A 13776-nucleotide genomic window follows, 5' to 3' on the forward strand; every position below is an offset into this window, starting at 1 on the left:
TCGCCATCCTGAGCATGCATGAGGTGATAACATAATGAAACACCCAAAAAAAAAACTAGTTTAACTGTTTTATGAACTGCTGTGAAAGAAAATAGCTCATGAAGGGTTATTTGGCACAGAATACAGAAATCTCTGGGCATATCAAAATGATGGATTCCTTTTCCCTTTTGTTTTTAAATCTATCATATAGAATGTTATAATACATTTCTGGTTGACATTATTGCTGTTTACATGTTTTCCTTCTGGACTACAGCTACAGAGGAAACCTTGTTTCCCAGCTGTGAGCCGTAAGAGGTCTTTGCAATCCCCTGCAGAGGTTTTGCCCTTTTCTGCCACTTTCTTATTCTTCCCCTCTCTGCAGGCCTCCTCTTGATAACGCTGTCGCTACCTGCAGCATCAAGCAGCACGAGTCAGGAGAATTGATGTGCAGGAGCACGACTTGTCACTGACTCTGTAGCTGTGTCAAAGTGGCACCATAACTCATTGTTGAATGCGCTCTGGAGAGAACTCAGCTCTGTCACTGCATGAATCTTGGAGATTTTCTGAAATTTCTTTCCTTATTAAAAATGAACCAATCTATGGCTCAAGTTGTTCTCAAGTGTTTCTTCTATGCACTGGATGGCCCTTTTGCGTGATGAAAGTCATTTAATCAATGCACTAAATGCTAGCCTCAGAGTTCACTAAATCTGCTCTACATCATGTACTGAGACAAAAATACCTCCCTGATAAGAAAGCTGCCTTTTTCTTGATAACAGGGAGCATAACGCACAAGCTGAGCATTTTCTATGTTGGTTGACCAAGTGTACATTTTACTACTTTAATGTCTCAAATAAAAGAAACAAATATATACGGAAACCCAACAATGGTGCATAAAATGCCTAAAAGGAACATTATGAGGAACATTCTGCGGAAGACCAAAGTGAGGAAGACTGAAGGTCCGGATGGCATCAGCTGCAGGCTCCTGAGGTTCTGCGCAGATGAGCCGTGTGGTATCATGGGAAACATCTTTAACATCAGCCTGAAGCAGAGGAGAGTACCACAGCTGTGTAAAACCTCCTGTCTGGTAGCAGTGCCTATGAAAGCACACCCCAGAGACCTCAACAGTTACAGGCTGTTAGCACTAACGTGACACCTTATGATGACCCTCCAGAGGCTCATCTTCAAACAACTTCACCCCCCTGGTGGGGTGTTCCCTGGATCCACTGCAGTTTGCTTACCAGCCTGACATTGGGGTGGATGATGCCATTATCTACCTGCTGCATCAAGTTCTGGGGAATCTTGGAAGCACTGTGAGGGTCACGTTCTTTGATTTCTCCAGTGCGTTCAACACAATCCAACCAGGACTCCTAAAGGACAAGCTGGAGCGGTGAGGAGTGGACCACCACCTGTCCCATTGGACACTGGATTACCTCACAGGTCGGCCACAGTATGTGAGGACATGGGGCTGTGTCTCTGACAGGTTGATCTGCAGCAAGGGAGCCCCGCCGGGAACTGTGCTGGCACCATTTCTGTTTAGCTCACCAGGTTGCCACCTGCAGAGGTTTTCTGATGATGCTGCCATAGTCGGCCTCCTCACAGAGGAGGACAGAGGCAGAGTACAGAGAGTGGATCCAGAGCTTTGTAGACTGGAGCCAGCAGAACTATCTCAGATTAAAGGCAGGGAAAACAAAGGAACTGGTGGTGGACTTTCACAGACGCAGACCCACCTCACTGATACAGGTGAACATCCAGGGAACTGATGCTGAGATAGAGGACTCTTGTAAGTACCTGAGTGTTCACCTGAACAATAAACTGGACTGGAGTCACAACACTGATGCTCTTTACAAGAAAGGTCAGAGCAGACTCTACATGGTGAGGAGACAGAGGTCTTTTGGAGTGCAGAAGGTGCCTTCTTCAACTCTGTGGTGGCATCAGTCATCTTCTATGGTGTGGTCTGTTGGAGCAGCAGCTTATCTGTAGCTGAGAGAAAGCAGCTAGAGAAGCTCATTAGGAGGGCTAACTCTGTCCTGGGATTGCCCTGGACGCTGTGCATGTGGTGGGAGACAGAAGGATGGTAAGGAAACTCACATTACTCAGGGACAATGTCTTCCACCCCAAGCATGGAGCTGTGACAGACCAGATGCTCTAAGGAGCGCTTCCACAGGTGCTTTCTCCCAGCTGCTATCCGACTTTATAATCTTTGCTTCTCACAACAGACTCAACAACTGTTTAGATCATGCTAATGGTTGCACAGTCCACAGATGCTAAAGTAACGTGTGCTAGCCTTAACTGCTTTGGGATGCTGCTGCACTATCATGCGCAGCAGCATTTTGTAGTATTGTGTGTTGAGTAAATAGGCAGGAGACTTTTCCAATGTTAAAAATTATTTTTTTCCCACTGTGAAATATTTATTTACTTTTTATATTCCACTCTTAGTGTCTTTTAAGAGCTAATTTTAGATTAGACTGGTTTGTTCTCTTGTCTTCTTTCATTGCTAATAATTGTGTGTAACTGTTTGTGTGTTTGCCCGCTGCAACACCCAAATTTTCCCAATGCGGGAATTCTTATCCTCTCTTATCTAAAACTGTATCTAGAGTCAATAATACAGAATTGAAACCAGATCAAAAAAGACATGTGGCTTTCTGCACCTCTCCAACTAAATATTTCTTGTGTTGGGTAAGCTAGGAACACAAAGATGATGATAAACTTCTTAAAATCCAAAAGTTTACATACACCAAGATTACTGGGCTTTTAAACCATTTTTGTCCATTTGATGATGCCATGGGTTTGTAACCTTTTGATGTTAATTCACAACATCTGAGTTAAATGGAGACACACCAGTGGATGTATTTTTAGGACAACACATACTACATACTACATCCATGTATGACACGATGGAAAAACAAAAAGGAAACCAGCCAAGATATCAGGAAGGAAATTGTGGACCTTCACAAGTCTGTATCATCTTTGGTAAAATTTTCCTTAAGTTTTCAGACATATCTCATGGTTGGATGAAACTAAAACTGAAATATTTGGCAATTATGACAATATGAACATTCAAGGGGAAAAGGGGGAAGCTTGCGAGCATGAGAACACAATCGCCTCAGGTGTATGTGGGTGTCAGCATGTTATTGGGTGTTTTGCTAAATAGATTGAATCATGAGGAAAGAAAATGATGTGGAATTATTTTGACAGCATCTTTAAGACATCATCGAGATTAAAGCATCGGGGACAAACTGGTCTTGCAAATGGACACATGTCCAAATAAGTTGCAAAGTTAACAAATTCAATGTATTGAAGAGGCCATCACCAAACCCTGATGTCAGTCGTTTAATTTAAAGATGCATTTAGTAATGCATCTTTAAACGACTGACGTACCAAATAGCAGGGAAATTTGTGTAACCTTCTGAATTTGAAGAAATAAAAAAGACAGCAAAAAATAACCTCTCTTATTTGCAATTTTCTAAATGAAAATAAGGGCTATTAAAAAGTTGGGTTGTGGTGGCAGGAGTTTCCAGCAGGGTGTCGGTTATCAAGAGTTTGAGAAAGGAGTGTGATCTTTTAAATGTAGGTAGAGGAACGTCAAGGGCATGAGTCAGTGACATAAGATCCACATCTAAATAGAGGTCATAATGTTTTCTTTTAAACAATTCATGCTAGCAGTATCTGGTCAGCAATTAATGCTCCAAGGCATGGCACCCAGCCAAATGAATCCATCCCGTTTTATTATAAACGTTCCCCAGTTGTGATACAACCACCTTCAGCTGAAGACAATCAATCAGTTTTGTTTTGGTGAAATTTAGCAAGACGCCTCCAATATTTCCTAAAGGGGCAAAAAATGTGTGTTAAGGAACTTCAGTGCTCCCAATGGCACTCTCTTAAAGTGTGGTGGTTTCACAGGAAAGGACTCTGCGAACATAAAAAGTAGCAAGTTAAAAACCCTTTGGTGAGTACTAACAGCTTAATGGCACCATCATTATTTTAACTGAAGTTTAAAGAAAGTTTTCCCAATTTGCAAAATCCAGCAACATTCTAACAGGAGCTGTAGGTCACAGAGAGCATCGCAGCGCATTTGTCTTGTGTGAGAGTGCAGAATAAAAAGTGTAGAAGCGTATTATTTCAAAAGTATTTAATTTTACTTTTTTTAGTTTTAAATCCTATCCTATACTGTTATTATATTTACAGAAGTATTTGAAGATCAAGAAAGAGAATTACATTTTACTGATGAATAGAAACTGCTAGATAGTTTATATAAATCCACTTCATAAACAAAAAAACCCTTAACTTTTTCTTAAAAGAAATTAAAGTTAATAAAGAAATGTATTAACGTAGTTCTAACATAAATGGTACTGTAACCCAATTATGATATACCTTAAAAAGGAACATAATCCAAGTTTTTAGCCCTTAAATAAATTGTGTTGTGTACTTGGAGTCTCTAGGACTCCTGGTGTCCAAGTACTGGTGGATATCATTTTATTCTGTTTGGGTCATATTTTTCAAGCTGTTCCGTTTTCTCTATTCTCTAATATGTTTTTTGAACAATAACGTCACAGTATTTGCTGAGGAGCTGCTAACGAAGGTCATGGGCATCCAGCTAAATCCAACGTTTTAATATTTTTTTTCACCTCAATTTTGTAGCTCAAGCTCAAGGATGCCGAAGCTACAAGTGGATAAATGAAAATTGGAACACTCAGCGTCCTGGAGGGGGGCACGGTGTGAAGTGCCTCCTTTAGATTTAAAGAGATAGCACCAAAATGAGTTGCTCTCAGACGCACCTCAGAACAGGGGTAAAACACAGGCCGTGCGGAAGCAACAATGAGGAATTCAGACCAAAGCATTGCATTTCTACTTTATATAGACCACAACTGCATGATTTAAAAAGCATGACATGTCCCCTTTATCTTAATGAAATATCTAATCAGTACCTTAATACTTATGTTATCTGGAAGTGTTGTGGTTTTACCAGTTTGACACTTTGCACATTATACCTCTTGATATTCACTATAACTTCAATAACTGGACGAATGGGACACACGTAGTCACACAATGGAGCATCATCATTCACAGAGGATAGTAAAATGCATTAGACAGCACTTGACAGGGTTGATGGGGTCGTATTGTGGGTTTCCCGTGATGCAGAGCGGTAGGATTATACAAGGGCCCGGCATGCTGGGCCAACAGATGCTCTGATTTTGAAACCAATGGGTATAAGGGCACCCACACAACTTGTGAAGGTTTATATCATCCAAGAACGACAAAAAAAAAAAAAAAAGCCAAGGATTGACATATTGCGTGCCAAGCATTACAGGAAGCTATGACATCTGTGGATGCATTCCAGTTAAAGGGATCGGACTGCTGTCAAAATAATACGCAAGCGTCCCACCGGTGCCCTACACTCACTGTCGAATGTTCTAGCAACTGCTTCATAACACTATAGCTCCACCTGTGATGCCATCATTTAGCTCCTCTGGGGACTGTTTTTAATATAAAAGCACCTCACCAACTTATATATTTACATTTGATATAAAAAGTCTTCATAGCCTTGATAAAATGCCAGGTTTAAGTGATTTAAAGGAATGAGACCAAGGTAGACAATCTTTAGCTTTGATGTGAACTATAACCTGTTCAGCTCAATTGTAAAGCCTACAAAAAAATAATGAAATAAAACAGAAATACTTTGGTGGCATAGGTTTGCAGACTCCTACTTGGGTATGTGGATCTGTTCAGAAATAAACATCATATTGATGTTGTATGGGAGTCAGTACCACCCTCCTTCAATCACTCCCATATAAAGTTAAGTTTTGCTAGCAAGCGTTTCCTCAAATCTTCTTAGTAGTATCTCACAGCTAAGGCATTAGGTTGCAGAGAGTTTCTAAAGCATTATTTTCTATTAGTCTGATGTAATATTCTAATCTTAAGAGTGGTGTTTTCATTAGCTGTAAGCTGAAAATCATCACAATTAACAGAAATAAAAGCTTGAAAGGATCCGCCTGGGTTATTCATCTATATAACGTGTTTCGCTTTTGTGACCTGAGCTACTGACATAAAATAACTTTTTAAGAATATTCCAGTTTATTGAATTGGATTTTATTTCAACAAATTACAGATATAGTATAAGTCTACGAGTGTGGAACCACATTCTTTCAGATTTGTATGTTTTTATCCAAAAAGAAGTTCGTCTTTCCAAGTGGTTCCGAGAGGATTTATCCTGGTTCCGTTTATGCATTGCAAAAAAAAAACTGGAATTTCAACAGGGTTGCTTAGAGCTTTTATATCCACCTTACAAACCCATCATGTGTACTAAACTATATCCAATCAGACCATTGTGGGTATAAGCACTGTGGTGTTAATGTTTATTTGACTTGAGGAAATGTGACACATTCTCCCCCCATAAGTGCACAATGATCAATGGCATCGCATCAAACCCATCGAGGATCTGGCAGTTCTGCTTGCTGCTGTCCTCAAAGGTGCTGGGGCGGTTTCACATCCTGCACATTAAAAACTGCTGAAAAGCCCTCAAGCTTTATCCGTGGTGATTCTGCACCGAGAAGTAATCTGCTTACAGCCCCTGGTGCTCTGCATCTGTTGGTCACGGTTGGTCGGCCGAAGGCACACTCCTGACGCAGAACTGCTCTTCATTATACTAACACGAGGGAATTTGTTAGTGCATACAGGTGTGCTATGAGCAGTAATACATTGCTTCCTCCCTCTACTTTAAAATTTGCTGTGCTACTGAACAGAAATCAAATGACTCTGTAGTGGAATGATCCTCAAACAAAATCCTCTTTTTTTCTCCCAGAAATGCCACACGTGTAGAGCAATGGATTATTTCCAGTACAAGCGTTTATGCTTAATCCATTTCCATGGCTGGGGGGGGGGCTGATTGGTGCATTTAAGTTCAGAATTCAGTCAGTGAGGCATGTATACTTGCACGCCTCACTGACTGAATGCATGACCTTGTGAGAGGAGCTGCAGAGGAGAGGATGGCTGCAGACTTCCAATCACAAAATGGATTAGATATTTACACGCACTGCTGAGATGAATCACTTACACTGTTTATTCAGATCCGTTTGATTGTGGACCAGATGATGATCAATGTTTTTTTTACACTAACAATGTGTCCTGAAAGACTTATTGCCTGAATCTGCAGCAGCTCGCCTTGGTTTTATGGAGCGTTGCAATGACTGCCAACTCATTCTTTAGCTGTCCTTTATGCTACTGCGCTGTTTTAGAAGAAAAAGGAGAAAATCTTCCAACGGACAAAAGGCACGGGCCATGGAAATGTGTTCCTGGCGACACAATAACAAATCTGGGTCCACCCTGGCCATCTAAGTGTTTTAAATCATCTACAAAATAGCTGACTGTGAGAGACGATTCGGACTGCTTGAGCTTTCTGACTGTCTCGTGCGTTACTGCTCTATGTGAGATGCTCAGAAAGCCGTCTGTGTGTTACAGACGAGCACAGACGGCAGCTGAAACACAACTCATTAGGTTTTATGGTTCTAAGCAAAGTGACAAATGTATAAAGCATGGCCATTTTTTAAAAAAAAAACGTTGTGTGTGCACACAAATAACTGAAACACAAAATTGTAATATGAGCGTTTTTTTTGTGTTTTGCTTGTTTTGTTTAATGGCAAAAGCCTTTGGGGTTCCTGACCTGTGTGAAGGTGTGACATAAATAAAGTCCACTTATGTATAAGAACGTCTCCTCCATTGTACCACAAGGATTCCACTATAGTGTTTCTGCAAACCACCAGTAAATCAATAAGGTAGCCATTTGTCTCGTTCTGAGTGCGAGTTTGATCTTAGACATGGAAGATTTTCTGCAGTGTGACTCAGACAGCCTTCAGCGAAAGGCCAGACAAATGACGCAAATCATTAGGAAAAGACAGAGCCAAAATATCCTCAGATACACAACCCAGAACAATGATTTACTGTCTTATTTGTGCTGGATGTTATTCTAGAATTCAAGCAGGGATGTAGCAAAAGGACAATTCAGCCGCTCTTGTTAAGCTATAGTTGACTAGACAGCACGTTTATCTCGTGTGAGGATTTCTCAATGTGAAAAGCAATTAAGGTTTATGAAGCCTTAGCTTGATTTTAATATACAATATACTTATATCATCTAATTGTCAAAACTATACAGAATTACAGGATCTTAGACCAAAAACAGAGAAGGGCCTTACAATGCTCAACCATGTGTGTTAATAGACCCACCCAGAGAGGTTACTGCTTTCACACAGATGAGCTTAAGAAATGGATTTAATAAACTCATCAACTGTCAAGTCATGAAATCCCTCCTCCGATTTTGTAAACAGACAACAGGAAAGTATGCCTCAGTTTTAGAAAGCTACAATTGTAACAGTTCAAACACTTTCTCGCACATTAAATGAAATGCCAGAGAAAGTGCAGTGGTTTTCTTTTTGGCTACGCGGAGCAACATGGGTAATGGATACAGAAACAGTGCTGCCCCTCCCTCGCCTGTTGCTCGCCACTGCTAGCTAGCGAAAGGAAGCGTCTCCCACTCTTACTTGGCTTTTAAAACAATTACAGCTGTTTGGAAATGTGTCTAGTCGTGAAAAAGCATGTAAAGTCAAGACGTGAAAACTAAAGCAGCACCAGCAATCACTCTGATTAAAGTAACTCTTTTGAAAAACTTGGCAAGCTACAAGCTAGCTCAACCCAAGCACATGCACAGCTTTTGTTTGCGTAACCTTGTTTGTCAGGATTAATGTTTTTGTTCCAAGTTTTTTGCTCAAATGCTGTGATAACGGGGTATTTCACTCAAGTTGACATACTCTGAGAATTGGATATTTTTACACTCAACTTTGGAAGTCAGTTAGGAACTAATCTTGTTTTGCCAGGTGCTCATTAGAACTGGGTTAGCGGTATCTAGTTTTTTAAAGTGGTAAAAAAAAAAAATTCACTGTAGGTTTTAAAGTCCTTTCAATAACATTTCAGAAAATGTTCCAGACCAGACCAACAATTAAAAAAAATAAAAATAGTCAGAGTCCAACACAAACACCGGGTAAACATTGGAGCAGCACGGCAGGCAGTGCGACAAAGAACAGGCTACTAGGTGGTTAACAAAAATATTAAACAGGATGTAAATTAGTCTAATTATTTATTACTGTTTGTCATTTTAGCAAATTCACAGAGCTTACAGGATGTGGTGATGCGTGTGAGGAGGGTGTGCGTGAAGTGGAAAGTAAAGAAAGAAGTCCCCTCACCTGCATTGTCATTTGTTGTTACGGTCAACCTGTGGGGCACACGAGGTGAGACTTTCAGTCCCGCTCGTATCTGATAGAACCTGAGAAGACACAAAAAAATCTGATGTGAGTAAAGCTCCACCTTAAGAAAATAATCACACCAAGAATTGTTGCACTGTTCAGATCATATATTGAACCCCAAATTTATGTAGATTTGACCGCACAAAACATGGGCATTTGATCGATCGATCGATACATAGATAGCTATATGCTAACCATCTGATAGAACAGGATGCCAAATACTGGAGTTAGTATTCCAGTGCCAAAAATATACATTTCTAACAGAATATGGAATGACGCCATTGGAGTGGGCATTATAAACTAAGCCATTATAAGCCAAAAGTAACTAGAGATCTGATTACCAAAGAATACCCATGTTATTTTAAGTGTCTCATTTAAAAAAAGCTTCTTAACAACCTTGGGTTATATTTTTAAACTGAATTATTGAAACCTTGACAAGTGGCTTAGTTTTACTTGCATAGAGCAACTTTGAATTTTTAGGTCAAGGTTTAGGAGAAATCTCTGAAATCCCAAATTGGAATTCAAACCTCCTGAGGCCTTGGCCATTTTTCCAGCTTTAATCCTGGAAATTTAAGCTTCTGAATTACACTTTATTACATTCCAAACTTTATTATGTTTATGACAAAGCACAAGAAATGTAATTACTTTAGAAAATGGTGGTAGTACATGGGAAGCTTAGTATTTACTTTTGGTGTACTTGTTATGAAATATGCTGCCAGCATACAGCGTTATTTACCCTGAGATTTAATTACACACGGGTGGACTCTATTCTATTCTCCACTGTTTACTAATTTGGTGACTTCTGAAGTGATTGCACTGGATTATTCTTTTTTCTTGTCATACTTTTGAATGAAGTTAAGATTTAATAAAATTGGATTATAAAAAAATTACAGTCACATTAAACCTATTAGCCTTTACATGTGTAAAGACTACAATGAAAGAAAATGTAATACAAAGAATGCACACTAATGCATCTTCATCCACTATAAAGCTATGGATGACAGCTTCAGCTTAATGTCTAGCAATGAACACTAAGAACAAACTGAAATATGAATATTTTTTTATATTTTGGATACTGTGGGTCACATTGACAGTTCAGATAGGTATATTTTCACTCACAGACGTGTGTAAATTTAAATAAATTCTCATAGTTAAATCAATTGCTTTTTTATTTATGGAAATTTGCCTTCTATTTAGCAGGACAATTTTAAACTGTATATTCTGAAAGAACTTCACAGTGGTGAAGCAAGATGGTCCTTGGTTCAAATCCTGACCTGGGGTCTTTCTTACATGGAGTTTTCTTGTTCTCCCTGTGCACCAGTGTACAGAGAAAGATGCATAGAGTGCTCAGACAGAGCCTTAAATAACATCTGCATAGCGACACCAGTCCTGTAAAGGGATCAGGAAAGGAATGACGCAGTCATTTCTATTCAAAAGTGCAAAGACTCCAAACCTTTGAAATTCAACCATTACTATTCCACAGCGCTTTATCTTTGGACCAGAACTAAGCCAAGTGCTTTGGTGACATAAAGTTTTACTTCCTGAATGAAGGAGCCTGGTGGAAGGAGCAAAAAAAATTGGATACTAAGATGAAGGCATAATCTTGATGAAGCTTGAGCTTGTTTCAATGGGAGTGGGAAAATCCATTCTCATAAAGCTGGTATTTCGTTCCAGCCAGGCGATGGATTTTTTTAATCTTCTTGCAGACACATCGCAGCTGGATTAACAATGATTTTTATTGCATAAAATACCACAGAAAAAAAATAACAGACAAAATGGCTCTGTTGTAATTTCATCTGCTTTTATGGGAAGCAATTGTACGTTTGGTTAGATGCGTTGAAAATTAAAGAATTATTTTTTTAATTGACTTTGCGGAAGTTAAAGGATTCATGTCGAAAAAAGCCAAATTTTCAACAATGCCACGTGCAATAAAATTCATTAGACCTGAGATTTGCAAGTCCAGCGTGTGTTTTTTTTTTCTTTTTCTGTGGAGTAAACTGGCAGCAGGGTTCCTGATCCAGACTGGAAATATTTTGATGTGGTTAAAATTAGAGAAGGGCAATAAAACGATAGTAGTTTATATCCTGAAAACCTTTTTCAAGATATAAACATATGGGAAAAGGTCTTCACTATGCAGATATGATTAATAGCCAATGATAATAACAGTTGCTCCACAATGGAGCATGGCAGGAACAGAGCTATGTTGATAGAGACAGTATTGTAGCAGCCAGGCGCGCTAACGGCTAATGTTTGTGCTGCTGTAGCCTCTTACTTCACCTAACAACTAAAACATCACAAGAAAAAGGTTTTAGGCCTGATCAGCCCTGACATGTGACCAGCAGGTTTGAAACAGAAAATAAATCATCAATAAATACACCATACTAAGTAGAGATACGCGGTACATCAGCATTAACATTGGTATTGACCATTGTAAGTAGATTTTTTTAACACATTTTGTCAGCACAATAAGTAAAAGAGTTCCAATATTAATAACTGATATTTACTTCCAAATTGTGGCTTTTGCTCTGACATGGACATTGATAGTGGTGCAGCACAGGATATTTGTCTGTTTAGCTCAAGTTGAGAAGCAATGTTGACAAAGTGGTTGTTTTTCATTAAAGAGTTAAAAGGGTAGGGAAGTATAAAATTATTAAATAAAATTTCGGTAAAAATGGGTTATCGGCTATTTCAGCAATATCACTATTGGGTAATACTATGTGCCCTAATTTTCATACTGGTACATCCCTAATTCAGCATTACCAGGTCACAGTAACAGCATAGTGTTTGGTGTGGACACTGTTACTCAGGGACTCAAAGTTTGTTCTTTGTCTTAGCAGTCAGCTGTTTAAAAAAAAATAAGATGAATCACAGAGATGGGAGATGCTATTGAAAGAAAAAAAAAAACTTTCTACAACATGTCACTCAGAATGTGAAACAGAGAGTGAGACTTTCAGCACATCACAGGAAGGCTAAATGTAGAACAGCAAAGGTGGTCTGTTCAGTCTGAGTATTAATCCCCCGTCTCAAAATATCCTAAAAAGGTATAGGTCCACGGTCTTATGGAAATTTCAGAGTTGAGGTAGGGTTCTAGATGCTCTAGGAGAAACACAAGGAGGCGGCTGATTTCGTAATGCCAGCTGTGCTGTGCACTGATCAATAAAATAAGATGCTAATGACATAAATGTGAGTTCTGTATTCAGTTTGTCTTTGTTTTCATAGAAAAAAACATTAAGTACAATTTCACTCTTTCTCCAGGGGGCTGGTTGAGATACGTGTAATGCAGATGGCCTTTCCCGTTGATAAGAAGGCTCAATCCACGCACACGGTAGAATCCTAAACTAAACATAGGTCAAACCCAAGCAAGTACACGGGCATGTAACAAATGTTCACAATTTAGCTTCTGCTAATATCACCACTTTAGGCTCACCCCACAAGAAAGGTGTCATTTGAAAGCAGACTTCCTGCTCTTTACAAAAATGTTTCTCCCATCTATACGCAAAACCACAAAGGATGTCTTACCTTTGCTGTTTATAAGTTACATTCCATCCCCAAAAATGGCTGCCAATAGCTACCCTTATGGTTTGGTGGTACCATGATATGAATCGCAAAGGTACTGACTGTGTACATAAAAACAAGGGGGTTTAGAGGGAAGGGCAACCTCTAGTTAACATATACCATATTTGTTTGTTTTTTTTCACCACAGGTGGGCCACACAAGTGCCCCACCTGTATGGAGGGCCACCTGTGTGCCTTTTAAGTGTGCTGACTCTGACCGGTTCTTGGTGGTGTCAATCGGCCAAATCAGATGGTAGAGTGTAGATATTTGCCTTTCAGCCTGTGTTTAGGGGTGATCCTAACTTCATTATATTGTCTTATTTGAAGTGGAAAATGTGTGTAATTTTTCAATGGGAAAGTAGTTAGAAAAAAGGTCATGTAAAAGTTCTCTATGGCAGGAAGGGAGAAGGAGCATTAGATGCCGTAATTTAAAGTCCTCGAAGAGAAATCGAATGAGCTTGAAACTGGTTTTGAGATGTCAAAACTTTAAGAAAACCAGAGAGTGGAATTTAGTTATGAAATTCTGATATGATTGCGGTCGTATGTTCCTCTGCATCATCAAACAGATATGGATTGAAAGAGTAAAAACTTCAAAAATACATTTTACATCGTTAGGGACTGTATTACCATCCTTTCAATGAGGATGTTTTTATTTGTTTCCAATAAGTCGCCTTTACTTAGAAAACAAAGCAAATACAATTAGTCCCACCTAAACAGAAGGTGGTCCATTTGTTCATGTGATCTAGAGCAGCTGATGAGCAGACGGTACATCTTTAATGTATGAACACCTCAATCATATGTGGAAACAAGTGATTGCAGCTGGTGTAAATCTATCATCTTTAGTTGCCACGCATAACTGAACACAAGTCAGCCAAATTTCATTCATTTTGCAAATTGTGCAAGAGAGGATCCGCTTCCCTTGGAGTTTCCTGAATCTGCATTACAGTCTGCCT

At 39.3% G+C, this 13776-nt stretch overlaps 1 protein-coding gene across 1 annotated transcript in view; it reads right to left on the reverse strand.

Annotated features, from left to right (window-relative positions):
* Window positions 1–13776, reverse strand: part of fam135b (family with sequence similarity 135 member B) — a 66084-nt gene that overhangs the window by 36985 nt on the left and 15323 nt on the right. The window contains exon 3 of the mRNA XM_036145562.1: window positions 9210–9289. Within this exon, the coding sequence (XP_036001455.1) occupies window positions 9210–9289 (80 nt within the window). The remainder of the gene's footprint in view (window positions 1–9209; window positions 9290–13776) is intronic.

Source organism: Fundulus heteroclitus, chromosome 13 (assembly GCF_011125445.2).
Source record: "Fundulus heteroclitus isolate FHET01 chromosome 13, MU-UCD_Fhet_4.1, whole genome shotgun sequence".
Taxonomy (NCBI): Eukaryota; Metazoa; Chordata; class Actinopteri; order Cyprinodontiformes; family Fundulidae; genus Fundulus; species Fundulus heteroclitus.